Source organism: Cyanistes caeruleus, chromosome 6, assembly GCF_971803275.1.
Source record: "Cyanistes caeruleus chromosome 6, bCyaCae1.hap1.1, whole genome shotgun sequence".
NCBI lineage: Eukaryota > Metazoa > Chordata > Aves > Passeriformes > Paridae > Cyanistes > Cyanistes caeruleus.
In genome coordinates this window covers 30,721,006-30,734,514 of record NC_141706.1, presented here as the reverse complement: position 1 = coordinate 30,734,514, position 13,509 = coordinate 30,721,006, and the positions used below count along the sequence as shown (strand labels likewise).

At 49.1% G+C, this 13,509-nt stretch overlaps 1 protein-coding gene across 1 annotated transcript; it reads left to right on the top strand.

Annotated features, from left to right (window-relative positions):
* The first annotated feature begins 8,570 nt into the window (after positions 1-8,570).
* SLC35C1 (solute carrier family 35 member C1) lies at positions 8,571-13,102 on the top strand. Its single transcript, XM_023948034.2, has 2 exons — positions 8,571-9,151; positions 11,282-13,102. Exons 1-2 carry the CDS (start codon positions 8,608-8,610, stop codon positions 11,839-11,841), a joined length of 1,104 nt encoding a protein of 367 aa, XP_023803802.2. The 5' UTR covers positions 8,571-8,607; the 3' UTR covers positions 11,842-13,102.
* Positions 13,103-13,509: the final 407 nt, after the last annotated feature.

The following is a 13,509-nucleotide window of genomic DNA, read 5'->3' as shown; positions in this document are numbered from 1 at the left end:
AGCCAGCTCAGCAGACTGGGAACAGAGCTGGATGGAGCAGGATGAGGAGGGAAATGCCTCCCCTGGACGTCCCCAAAGACACAGCAGAACAAACCAAGCACCTGAGGGAACCAGGCAGAGAGAGCAACAGGGAGCCCCATTAGGGGCAGGCACTCTGCCCAGTCTGCCAGCAGAGCAGATCCATAACAGATCCACATCTTACCTGAAAAGCCAACTTCAGCCCAACTGCAGAGAACAAAGTCAGAGCAAAGCAAAAGCAGAGTCACCCTTTGGTTTCTCCACCTGACCTAGCCTTAAAAACTCAATTTGAAGGTGGCATTAGGGAAGTAAGACATCGTTTATCAAGAGTGACAGATACAATCTATAAATTAGCATGCCCAGCCTGGGAGTCAGGAGGCAGAGATATCTATCACTTCCTCCCCGGCAGGCTGATACAGGCACACAAATTTGGCCAGTTCCCCAGAGCATCATCCGATCTCTAGCAGATCTGACAACCCTGAAGTGCTGGGGAGGCATGTGGGGATATGATATAGGAGAGACCTGGAGAAGGATGGAGCTCCTGACTCCACCCCACCCTGTCCTCTGTGACACGGGGACAAGAGGACCCCCAGCAATACGGGGTTCATGTCTCAGTCCAAAGGCACGCTACATTTTTAAACACACTGTCAAGGCATCCAAAATAGGATGAGCTGCAAAATGGCTGCAGTCCATTAGGGAAAAGTTGGCTATTTTAAGATACTTCTACGTAGTTTGCATCCAAAAGAAAGGATAATCTATGGAAATGATATTTGCTTTTCTGCAAAATCTGTACACTGCACAGACAGTGTATACAAACTACTGTCTCTGTGCTCAGTAAATCTGGGGGTTTAGCCCAGACCTGGGAGGTTCTGGGTGCTTTTGGTGATGCCTTGTATGACTTTGCTGTAAAAGACACACAAACAAGGACACAACATTGTCATGAGGCTCTTGTCTCACTGAATCCCTTTTCTATGCAAAACCAGGGAAGATGGCCCGCATGCTGGAAATAGGTTCAACAGGATGCCCCAGCACAGCCTCAATCCCACCCCAGGTACCTGGGTCTCTGAATCAGCCAGTCCCCATGGGGAGGAATGGCTGTTGGGGTGGCTGAAGGGACCACACCGTCCAAGACACATGGAAACTAAATGATGAGGGGGCTCAGGTGGTGCAGCCAGGAAGACTGTTAAAGGCCTCGTAAATAAGAGCCCATGTAGACAGCAGGTACTGTGGGGCTTTATAGACCTATAAAACACCCTGAGCTGCCAAGAAGGCTGGAAGGGTTGGGTAGGAAATCTAATTTCACAGGATTTAAAGCAGGTGAGAGAGATATAAATGTATGTTTTTAATAGTAATTAATGCTGCCATTCAGAAGCACTTAAGCACTGGGTTTGGAGAGTTTCCAAGGGCTTGCCTCATAAATCACAGCCCACTACCTGCCTGCCCTGTTCCTAAGGGGCTGGGCTAGTGCTCCCTCCCCTGACCTGGCCTTGGCTGCAGGGGCATTTCCAGCTCCAGGCAGAGAGCTCAGCATCGCTGCAGCCAGGCTGCTCCCGGGCCATGGCAAGCAGGGCCATCCCTAGCCATCCTTTCGAACCAGGGATCACCCTGGGATGCTATCCACCTTCTCTCAAGGTTATCCCCTCTTCTTCAGAGAGAGAAGGACAAAGGAGTATCTTTTTCAGGCTTTTTTTGCTGTGGGCTGCCAGTTTTCACCCTGCCCTGTCGAGTCATTTTTGCTGCTCAAGCAGTCGTGTCTCAGCCAGCTCCTACCTGGCACGAGTGGAAAGCAGAGGCTGCTGCAGCCCACGGGATGAGGTGGATAGTGGGGGGTGCCCGGGAAACATTCAGGAACTGGGCAATGCATTTAATCCCTGATGTTTTGTGCCATGCTGTGATTTCTAATTTGTCACCTGGGCCTTTAAGGCTTGATTCCATACCGTTCTTGGGTGGTGACAGAGGCTAGCGTGGGCAGCTGGAGATGTGCCCCGAGCCTTACCATCCCCATGCACCCCAGAAAAGCAGTCGGCAGAGCTCCCAGCCCTTGCTGCATTGTGTGCACCTCTCCTGCCTCCCACGGCTGCAAGCGGGCGGCAGAGCAGGAGAGCAGGACCGGGGTCCCCCCGCAGCCCAGCCCCAGCGCTGCCCCAGCCTCCGGCCCAGCATGGCCCCAGTCCAGCCCCAGGCTGCTCCCAGCCCCCCGGGAAGGCTCCAGCCGTGTGCCAGCCCTGCCCTCTAGCGTCACTTCTGCCACAGCCATCCTTGTAATCCAGATCGTTCCTCCGCCACCGACGCGCACTCGGGACTTCGGTGTCACTGTTCCAAACAGAGCTTGGCTTTCACGCCAGGGGAGCAGGGAAGGGGAAGGATCCAGGCTCAGGTATTTTCCAGATCATGGTGGTGTAATTCGGGTGGAAGGAACTTGCTGCTACCTTTACGTCCAGTCTCTGCCCATGGTCAAAACAGGTACCCACCATTTCCACAGTCCAGGCAAAATTCTGAGGATGCCAGGAGGGGACAAGAAAACCAGGAGAAAACTTCATGAAGTCTTTCTTATGCACTTCCACTTATGCACGGTGAGACTATCCCAGGTGGGGTTACAGCATGCCCCAGATGCAGAGAGAGTCTGAGATGTGGCCAATTTTATTAGCTGATGGGACACCTGCACTGCTTCCAGAAATAGCTCAGATTTGCAAAGCTCAGGGCTGCTTTGATGTGGTAGAGCCCTTGTGGAGGTCCTGTTGCCTCTCTCCAGAGCTGAGTCAGCATGACTGCTCCAGGGACCTGGCACCAGACGTCCAGAGATGGAAGAGCCCAGGCAGTGCTGGTTTTGATCCAGCTTTAAAGCTGGGTTGGATCCAGCTGGGAGTTAGCCCCTTCTGGGCTGAACTCCAGCAGATTCTGTGTGAGTGCCCATGTTCTTGGGTCCAGGAAGGTGTCTGAGCTGGGTGCAGCTGGATCCAAGCACTTTCCAGCTAGTGTCACCAGGCTGATGGAGGGACAGCAGGTGGGGGAGGCACCAAAGCATCTTTGCAGCAGCTGTCTGGGCCAACAAAGCTGGCACAGAACCACAGCTAAAAAATCCACCTAGACCAAAACTGTTCCAATTCCGCAGTGACACCAGGCCTCCTCTGCACTGGACTCCCCTGGAGTTCCATTTTTTTTCCACAATGAAACTGCAGCAACATCTATTATTCTGCTACAGCAGTAAAACTCTGCCAAGGCCATTTCTCCTACAGACTGGGGGAGTCTGGAAAGAAGCTCTTTCGTAATGGGAAACACTGGTGCTAGAAACAGGTGTTGTTTAAGGACAATAGTAAGAGATAACTCAATTATCTCCTCTGATTCATGTTTACTACCCTAGCAGAGAGAGACCTGATTCAGCTAATCTGATCTGATTAATTCAATCTTAGATTTTGCATTGACCTTTTTCTCCTGTATTGATTATCAGCAAAGACTAAGTAATGGTCTGACAGCTGAGACCTGCTGTTACCAGGAAATATCTGCAGTTCAAACTTGAAACCTCAAAAGCTGAAGCTAATTTTTATGAGATACTCAGCAAACCAGAGGAATCACCAGTAGGTCCAGTAAAGTAATACCCCTGTCACAATAAAGTGATGCTTCTGTCACAGATGAACCCTCCTGGGTTGTTGGTCCCTGCTTGGACACCATTGTGGCACCAGACAACCTTTACATAGTCTGAGCATACTCACACACCTATGCATATGTACAGATTATCTATATACTTATATGTTTGTGTGTTGATACATGTATGAATCTAAATTGCTAACTTGTAAGCTCCATGCTTTATAAATGTCAGCATTAAGGATATTTGTATTAACTGGAAATCAGATACCTATGCTTGTAAAGAACAATAAATTATTAAATACACTGGAATGACCTCACTGCTGAGTGGATTTTTTCTCATGTCCCATTCTAGGTAGTGGAATGAGTCCTATTTCTAACCCTAAAGCCAGAAACAAAACTTGCAGTGTTTTCTGCTGCTTTGTTTGCTTTTCTACACGACTTATGGAGGGCCTGTTCCTAAGATAACACACCAGTCAATATGTCCAGGTCTCTTGTGTGGCCAGGAAATGCAGTCTGTGCTGTCTCACTACCAGGTTTGATGGACACCCCAAAGCCCATTGCTGTTTTATCAGCCAGGCTGCTGGCTATCAGCTGATTTGCATGCTTTCAAGTAGGTCACCAAATTTTAGTGGGAAGGGGAGAGCTCTCTTGTCAGAGGAGCAGCACCTCTCATAGTTAAAAAGGTTTTCTAATCACATAGGAAAGTATATAAGATGCAGGAGTGTATGTGTATGTGTGTGCACACCAGCAGCAGGCAGGGCATCAGGCGTGCCACACACCAGCAGCAGTGCAGGCACCTCACAAAATATGGGAGCAGGGACACTACCAGCCAGATTTCTCTACATAAAGAACCTGTCAAAGCTGCTTTTTTCCCAGCCTCAGACCTCCACTAGTGATAATTGTTTATTCTGTAAGCACTCAGGCAACATGAAGCAGCACACTCCTAAGCCAGGAATAATCCTGTGCTGGCTCCTCACAGTATGTGCTACCATGTTAATACACAACCAGGCAGCAGGGCAGGAAAATACTGAGGTCTCATCTGCATAAAGGAGTGAATCTTTGCTGTTGTAGCATAATAAGCATGTTCTGCAATGAAGTTAAAATTATTTATCTTTTCCAAAAACAGGGCTAAAAGGTAACTTCAGCTGCCTCTAATTGCTTGCTTGTAAAAGAATCAGCAAAGCTGCAACAAGATCCAGAGGCCTGAAAACTTGAACCAGGCAATGCCAAGCATGAAAAGGAGTGTTCATTATTTAGTGGAAAAGAACCAGATATCAGAATAACACTGCTAGTGCCCTATTGAATTCAGTCTTTGGAAGCATTTTTAACCAAAATTATTTTTTTTTCTCATAGAAGATCATATTTAATTCAACTAAGATTTTATTCAGAGAAGCCTAAGACCAACATTGTGCAGAAGGCCAGACATTGTCTAAACAGCTTATATTACCATTATAACCTACTTATTCCTATCTTTACTCTAGAATTTCTAAACCTACAATTTTGAAACACCTTCCCCCCACAGCAAAGCACCCTCGTGAGACAGGTAGGCAGGCAGGGCTAGGGCAAAGTAATTCTTCTGGTCAGTTTTTTCACCTAGGAAAGCCTTTATTCAAAGCACTTGTCAAAACCATTGCCATGCTGTAGACAAACTCTGCCTAGGGAGACTGACCAGCACAACTATCACAGAACTACCTCATTATTAGAGAACAAATCACTTTTATTTTGGAATACACTGTCAGCACCAGGGAGTTATATTGGCAGAGGTGAGAGAGTTATTCTGGTTGACTTTCCCATGCAGACGTGCCATACATGTGTGATAGGGCTGTAGGATAATCCCCCAGGAGAAGCAATGAGGATTTTATTGATTGGGATATTTCGAACTTCTGCAGGCCAAAGCAATCTTCTGTGCACTGAATGAGTGGGCAAGATTGAATAGGAGGGGTTTTTTTGCCTTCTCCAACTCCCATGTTTAGTTTAGAGAAGGCACTCTGAATAGCACCAGCAAGCAGCAGAGAGAATAAAAAAATGTATATCTGACCGATTCTGCCAGAGGCACTGTCATTTTTGCAACATTAGTGGTCAGAGAGGTCAAATTCCTTGAAATTCAAGCCAAATTATGTGATGCTGAAGCCACAGGTATGCATAACAGGCCACAAGGACCTATGGAACCAACCGAGTGCCACACACACAGACTGTTTGCTTTCTTTTTTTTCCTGACTGACACCACTTATGAGAGGAGTGCTGGGCCAGGCACTGGAAGAAGGTGGATGGGAAGGAGCACAGGATATGACGAAATGAATAAGTGCTAGCTGACTTCTAGCAGCAAGATCAAAGCGTGGCTGAGCTTTGACAGGGAGCACCTGCTGGTCATTTCGATAACAGCTTTCCCTGTCTTAATGCCAGCCCCTCTGCAGAGTCACAATCTGCTGTTTCCATGGCAGGAGCTGCAGGCCTGCATCCACGGGATGCCACACCCCATGTGAGCTCGGACAAGCACCATGCATGGGGTGGCTCTCCCGGCTGTGCAGGCAGAGAGAGGAGGTGGGTGAGGTGAGCAGGCAAAACTCACTTGGGGTTGCAAGGGCTCTACCAGGCACCTATCACAAGGTGCAGTGCTGAGAGATGCTGCTCAGAACACAACCCCTCACCCCGCAGGGCCCTTGGGTAGTCCAAAGCAAGCACACCAGCACCAGCTTTCTTTGTCCAGAGGAAGCGTGATTCCCATCAGAGCCCAGATGCTGCTTAGAAGGCAGGGGTTGTGAGGAGGGGCAGCATCATTTACTAAACCAACTAATGCACCTGGGAAAAAAAAAAACCATCAAGTGTGACTTCAGAGATTTGAGAAAAGCACGTTATGCCTGAAACATTTTCCAGCAGCACCAATTGGCCTAATTAAGTACATCACTTTTCTCCCCACAAGCCCTACTATTCTTCTGTCCTTCCCAACTGTAAGAGCAGCAAAGATTGCTATGAGGGCCAATTAACGCTGCTGGCTTTGCTTCCAAAATCCTCTTAATTATGCCCTGTGCAAATTGCTGGGCCCCAGGACACCGCAAACCAGACACTTTGCAGCAGCCTCAGCTGAAATAAGCGAGGGTCATAATGACCAATGTTTGACAGAGCTCACTGCTGCCTCCTCCACCACATGGAATCTCGCATTGATTTTAATTTATTTCATCCTGTCCAGCAGCTTGAATTCTCAACATGCTAGAGTTTGTTATTGAAAGGCTTCTTTCTTATAAAGCACCATTAAAAGAACATGGGATGTTTCAGCATGTGATTATAGGCAAATGGGTGTTTTATACCTGGAATGATGATGTGGGACTGTGGGATAATTGCATTAGCATGAGAATGTGTGCAGCCTATCCCAACACCCAGGCTACATTGAAAGCTGTTAGCTCCTGTATTGCTTGCAATACAGTGGGGTGGTGCACAAGCCAGCACAGGCTGTAGCTCAATATTGGAGAGGAAAATGGCCTTGGCAGAGACGTTCTCCTGGTTAGATATCAAAATTATTGATGCAGGAATGGGAACCAGGCAGCCGACTCTTGCCTGTGCTGTCCTTGCTCGCACGTCACCATGCCTACTGCATTTAGGTCATATTGGAAAGCTTTTCTTTACCTCCACAAAAATGCAAACCTGTTTTCTGTACAGAAGGCTTCAGCAGCAAAGCGCACTGTGCTTCTGATGGGACGTGGGCAAAATCCATGCTAGCAAACCACTGCACGTCCAACACCCAGATCCCGCTTGCTCCAACCAGCACATGAAGGATGCTGACACGAGCCAGCAGAGCAGTGTTGTTCCTGACACAAAGACTGCTACCAGTCCCCTCCTGCCACCCACTGCCCGGCGATGCCAGGTGGATACAGTGCTGGTCACCATTAATATCCATGAGCCTGGCAGCCCCTCCCCAGCAGTCCCACAGCAAGACCCTCCCTCCTGGCTGTGGGGGACTGTTCTCGGGTTACTCTTCCCCATTAAACTGCCCCAGTTGCTGTCTGCCCCTGTAGTCCCAAAATAGGTTCTTTCACCTGGTACACAAGACACCAATCCACGCACAGAGTTGAGGTATTTGATTCATTTACAGTTCTGCATGGAAAGGGTTGCTGGGTGGGAAATCCACAAGGCCAGCGTGACAGCTACCAAAACTTTTCACTATTGACACATTTTTGCAAACAAGGGCATTATTTGCTATAGAACAAAGTTAATTCATTGGCTACAAGTTAGCTAGATTTTTTGTTGATTAATATTCTATCTTCTGTCCACTGATGATTTTCTCACTTCTCGTGGTTATTAGTCCCATGCTCAGTCTTTCTCTTCTTTTGGGTGAGTGGGTTTCCTGAGTCGGTGGTCAGCAAGTTGGTGGTTATAATCCCGCATTGGAATTACCTTTTACCCAACTGGAGCTGATCTCAGTACAGTTGCTGAGCTGTCTTTATTAGCTCCTTCCTTATCTTAGGGGTCCTGCCAAATGTCCTAAGGGCCTTTAATTTCTACATTCTTTGTGTGCCCTGTCATCTTGCCCTCCAAGCTTTGCTAACCTCCACCTGGGTCTGAGGTCGTTGGAACGCATCGCGACCTCAACCTTAACAAGGCTATTCTGCCAACAAGTCATTTGTTTTTGACACCCGGGCATCACTTAGAGCTTGCTTGCTCGCTCGCTGCTCTCTGTTCTCCTTTCTTGTTGATCCGGCCTGAAAGTATACAAAGTTCAAATATCAAAGAGCATCCCTTCTTAGGAATTTTTTTTTATAAATTTCTCATTTCGCAGCAGCGGCGCTGCCCCGGGGCGGAGCGGGCGGCGGGGGCCGGGCCGGGCCTTCCCCCGCCATGGCGCCGCGGCCGGGGCGGTGCCGAGCGGGGCCCGCGGGGCGTGAATAAAGGCGGCGGGCGGGGCCGCGGCGCTCCGGGACGCGCGGGGCGGGCGGCGCAGCCGGCGGAGCGGGGCCGGCGGCGGGAGGAGGAGGCGGGGGCCGGCGGCCGTGGCTGGCGGCCCGGCCCGCCATGAGCAGAGCGCAGCTGACGCGGACGGGGATCCTGCGGATGGCGCTGGGCGGCGGCGGCGCCGACCCGCTGCTGCCGGCGGAGGGCGGCGGGGGCCGGCGGGCGCCCTTCCTGCTGCGGGCGCTGCGCATCGCCGTGGTGGTCTGCCTCTACTGGTTCACCTCCATCGCCATGGTCTTCCTCAACAAGTACCTGCTGGACAGCCCCTCGCTGCGCCTCGACGCCCCTCTCTTCGTCACCTTCTTCCAGTGCGCCCTGACGGCCGCCCTCTGCCTGGGCCTCAGCCTGGGGGCGGCCTGCGGGCCCCCCTGCGCCGGCCTGCCCGCCCTCCGCCTCGACCCCAAGGTGTCCCGCAGCGTCCTGCCCCTCTCCGCCGTCTTCATCGGCATGGTCACCTCCAACAACCTCTGCCTCAAGCATGTCGGCGTGGCCTTCTACAACGTGGGGCGCTCCCTCACCACCGTATTCAACGTGCTGCTCTCCTACCTCCTCCTCAAGCAGACCACCTCCCTCTATGCCCTTCTGGCCTGCGGAGTCATCATAGGTGAGGGGGAGCAGGAAGGGCTGCCACCCGTCTGACAGCCAGCCCCGGAGAGACGGTGGTGGGGTGTCCTTCCCTTGGGAAGTCATCATCCTCACCTGCATGGCAGCTCCCTGGTGAGGTGGGGTAGCTTAGGGCTCGTGCCTTGCTCTATCTCTGGCAACCGAATTTGTGTGTCTGGAGGATGTAGGTTAACTCGTTAAGAGAAGAAATTGCTCTCATTTGACATAGCTCCCTTTTTCCTTTGAGCCCTAAAGCCTGTCTACTCTCTAATGAAGTTTAATTTGCCTTACCTTTTTGTTTCTTCCCCCTGTACAGGACATAAAATAGCAGGTGGCTTTCTCGCTGTTCCCAAGTCCTTGTTGATTATTAACTTTGGTAACAATAGCATTTATGTCAGCATCACTGGGACCATACATTAGAGCCAGCCAATTGTTTTTTACAGTAGGCTGAACACATGTAATAAAGGGTTAGCTGATGAAGCCAAGCATAAAACACCACCAGAAGATCTGGTTATGTGGTTAGGATATAGGACAAGGCGTTGAGTGGCTTAACAGCAATGCTTGTAAGTTCTCCATTCCAAAGGCAAAGTAACCCCGAAAGCTACCTTCCGCTGAAGGATCATTTGGATGCCAAGAATGGTGAACTTTTGCTTTCAGTCTGGTTCCAGGTGTGCATGTATTCACTTAGTGTTAGAGAACTGGATGTAATCAGATAAAAATAAGAGACTCTCATCTCCCTGGAAGAGGTGAACAGGACCAGAGCTACTGTATTTTCTACAAGTGATGCAAGGAATTGCCTTCAGCTACTCTTTTGTTCAGGCATTGCCCAGGAGTGTGGTGCCTGGCAGCCTGACAGGCTTTATCTTAGATGAAGGCTCTGTCCTCCTGGGTCCATCTCCTTTTACCATGAGAGTATTGCCTGTGTGGCTATAGCAGCACGGCTGAGTATCCCCTGTGGCCTGACACAAAGCCCCTCCTGTCTGCGCATCAAACCCATTTGTATCTGGGCTTAGTTTGAAGCATGTTAGATGCTTTCCATGCAACTTCCCAGACAACCTCCAACAAGAAGCAGCTAATGAAAATGTGCCTTCATGTAGCTCATCTCCCTTTTATGTTTTGCTTATGAGCTGGATGGGAAGAGGTCTCCCTCTCTGCCCTGGAGATGCAAAGCCTGTAATTCCTGTTTTGGAGGGGGTTAGACAGTGCTTTGCCCATCAAAGTTTAACATGGAGATACTGCACAGTTTCTGCCTTTTGATTATTTTTTTTTTTGATCATGCTTAATCTTTTATCCATGTTTTTACTATCTTTCCATCTTCTTCTCTGACCTATCTTTTCCTTCTTGTTAACAGTAAAGTCTTTGAAGTTGAGGTTTTTTTAAACTCTGAAGAATATTTTTTCTACCTGTGTGTCAGTTTTTGTCGCTCTATTGGGAACAGTGAGAAGAAGGACACAGACTCTCTTGGGAGTCGAACAGGAGAATTTCTCTCCGGTTTATTACCTCCGATCTTTTTTATAGACTGATACGTGAAAGTGCAGAAAAGAAACTCTTATTGGTTAGTTAACTAACACATTACCATCATTGGTCAGTGGGGTTCACCACCCCTCAACCTTCTCTTGCAAGAAAACAAGAAACTGACAAACAGCACCTGCAAGGTTGTTTTCTGTCTCTGAAGATTGTTTTAATTCCTCCTTATGGTTTCCTAGGCCACTTTCTCAGGCGAGACTGAGAAAGTTATGCGGCCTGCTTTTCCACAAGCACTGTGCTCCCTGCTTCATAGTTAGCATCCATAAGTTTTCAGCCTTTTCAATTAATAAAAAAAAAAAAAACCTATAAAAAATACCTATATGCAAAGACAAACTGGAGTAGTAGTTTCTGAACTAGTACTGCCTGCTCAGTGTGGGAATTAGTCCTCTGAAGTTGAATTACCCACACAATAAATTTCCTGCACTCCCAAAATAAGTCTTCCCAGGATACTAGTCATGACATTTTGTGGGTTCATTTAATAGAAGGGGGAAGCCCTTAAGCCTGTCTCTTGTGGTGTTTTTCACTACAAAGTAAATGATGAATTTTTGTACGTTTTGAGCCTTTCAGCAGTTGTTCAGATGATGCCTGATTTGTTTGGTTGCAGGTGGCTTCTGGCTGGGTGTTGACCAGGAAGGAGCAGAGGGCACTCTGTCATGGACAGGTATATTCTTTGGGATCTTAGCAAGCCTTTGTGTCTCTCTCAATGCCATCTACACCAAGAAGGTGCTGCCTGTGGTGGATGGTAGCATCTGGCGCCTGACCTTCTACAACAACGTCAACGCTTGTGTCCTGTTCTTCCCCCTCATGGTGCTGCTGGGAGAGTTCCGCACCCTCTACCACTTTGACAAGCTGGGGAGCCCCAGTTTTTGGGGCATGATGACCCTGGGGGGAGTGTTTGGCTTTGCCATTGGGTACGTGACTGGACTTCAGATTAAGTTCACTAGCCCACTCACCCACAACGTGTCTGGGACAGCCAAGGCCTGTGCTCAAACAGTGCTGGCTGTTATCTACTTTGAGGAGACAAAGAGCTTCTTGTGGTGGACGAGTAACTTGATGGTTCTGGGGGGCTCCTTCGCCTACACATGGGTGAAAGGACTGGAGATGAGGAAGGTGCAAGAGGATCCTAATGTCAAAAGCGGCGAAAGAAATGAGACTGGTGTGTAGGCAGCTCCTGCACCTCTGTTTTTGGGCCTGGGGGGGATAAGCTTTGGTGCTCCTTTCCTCCTGGGGAGAAGAAGAGGAAGGAGCAGGAAAAAATGCACCTGCAAAATGTATGGGGAGCTATGTCAGGAACCAGAGCCAAAGACCTGACTGGATCATGTTTTCTCTCACCCCGTGTCAGAGTCGGGGAGAGCATGTGTTGTAGAGATCGACTGGGGTACTTTTTTTGTGATTGTTTTTTAAAATGGATGTTGTTATTTACCTAATCTGGGAAATTTGCATCACAGTGGGGTGGGAGGGGGTGGGCTTATATCAGACAAATACTGGAAGGGAGCTTTGTGTAGATAGGGATCTAGAATTAACTGAATGAATGCAATCTGAAGTTATGAAATCCTGAACCTGCAGGTAAGGAAGAGGCAAGTAGCCAGACTATTTGGGTTAGACTTCAGTAAACTGTTCTGCTGTATAAGGTTTTTGCAACAGCCGTTCTTCCTGTTGCCCCATTCAGTGCAGAGGATGAAAATTCTCTCCCTTCTGGCTATGTACAAGTCTAAGCAGCAGCAGTGCCTCCAAAACGCCTTTCCAAAGAGTCGGTATGACATCCTAATGAGGTTTTTCCCTGTGTTGCTTTTACACCTGGTTTCTCAGTTTGAGGAAGCATGCTAAGACTCGGGAATTAAACTTCTCACTCTCTCTGCGTTGTGTCCAGTGAGGGAGAGCACGCTCACTCCAGTGGCCTTTCTCGTGGAGGAGTGAGCTTGGCCCCTCTGTGTCACTTGGTGACAGGCAAGAGCAGAAAAATTACTCTGAAACAGTTGCTGCTGTAGGGTGGAGATCCTAGTTCACTGAGGGTTTGCAACACTTCTTTACCCTCTTTATAGGGGGTAGGTTTGTATGGAATATGGGGTTGTTACCCATTCCCTTGTTTCAGGGGACTTGCTCCATGTTTACTTTGTAGCTTCTCTAGTCTTTGCATTTTGCTTTGTTCCTTTTTAATATCTCCCTGGCCGGCTCAGTGAATCCTTCAATGTAATGAGTTCTGCTCAACTGCATCAATCCCTTTGCTTGGAACTTGCTGCTGAACAGATTTGCAGAAATCTCTGTCGAACCATCCCACCCCTCTATCTGGTTCTCTGCAATAGAGTATGTCTGTGCTGCTATTTCTGATTCCTGGGGGTCAGCAGCAACATCCTGTGGTGAACTGTGATTGCACCAGCTTTCTAAATCCCTGGCCCTTGTAAACATAAAGTTACTTTGATAGCGATCCTGGGCAATCTGTGCCATTGCTTCATACCCTGCTCCGTGGATCCTACATGATGTGCCGTGCCCTTGAGTGATGTCTGGCCACACCTACCGAAGAACACTCAATTTCTGCCCAGAATATGTTCCTGTTGAATTGGGGGGGGGGGGGGGGGGGGGGGGGGTGGAAGGAGCTCCTGCTCCAGGTTTCATGGCCATAGGTACCTTTTCGATGCAGGCAGCCATTTGGGGTCCTTGAACATTGCTTTCTGTTGTTTTTTCCATTTTGTAATGGAAAAGGAGATTTTTAACACTGGCCTGTAACGGCCAGCCCTGCTGACTAAACTCGGGGGCCGCCCTCAGGGGGTGACAGCGACATTTCCGGGGCGGTTCCGGGCCCCGCCGGCGGCAGCTGCGGCCTCGGCCGCTGGG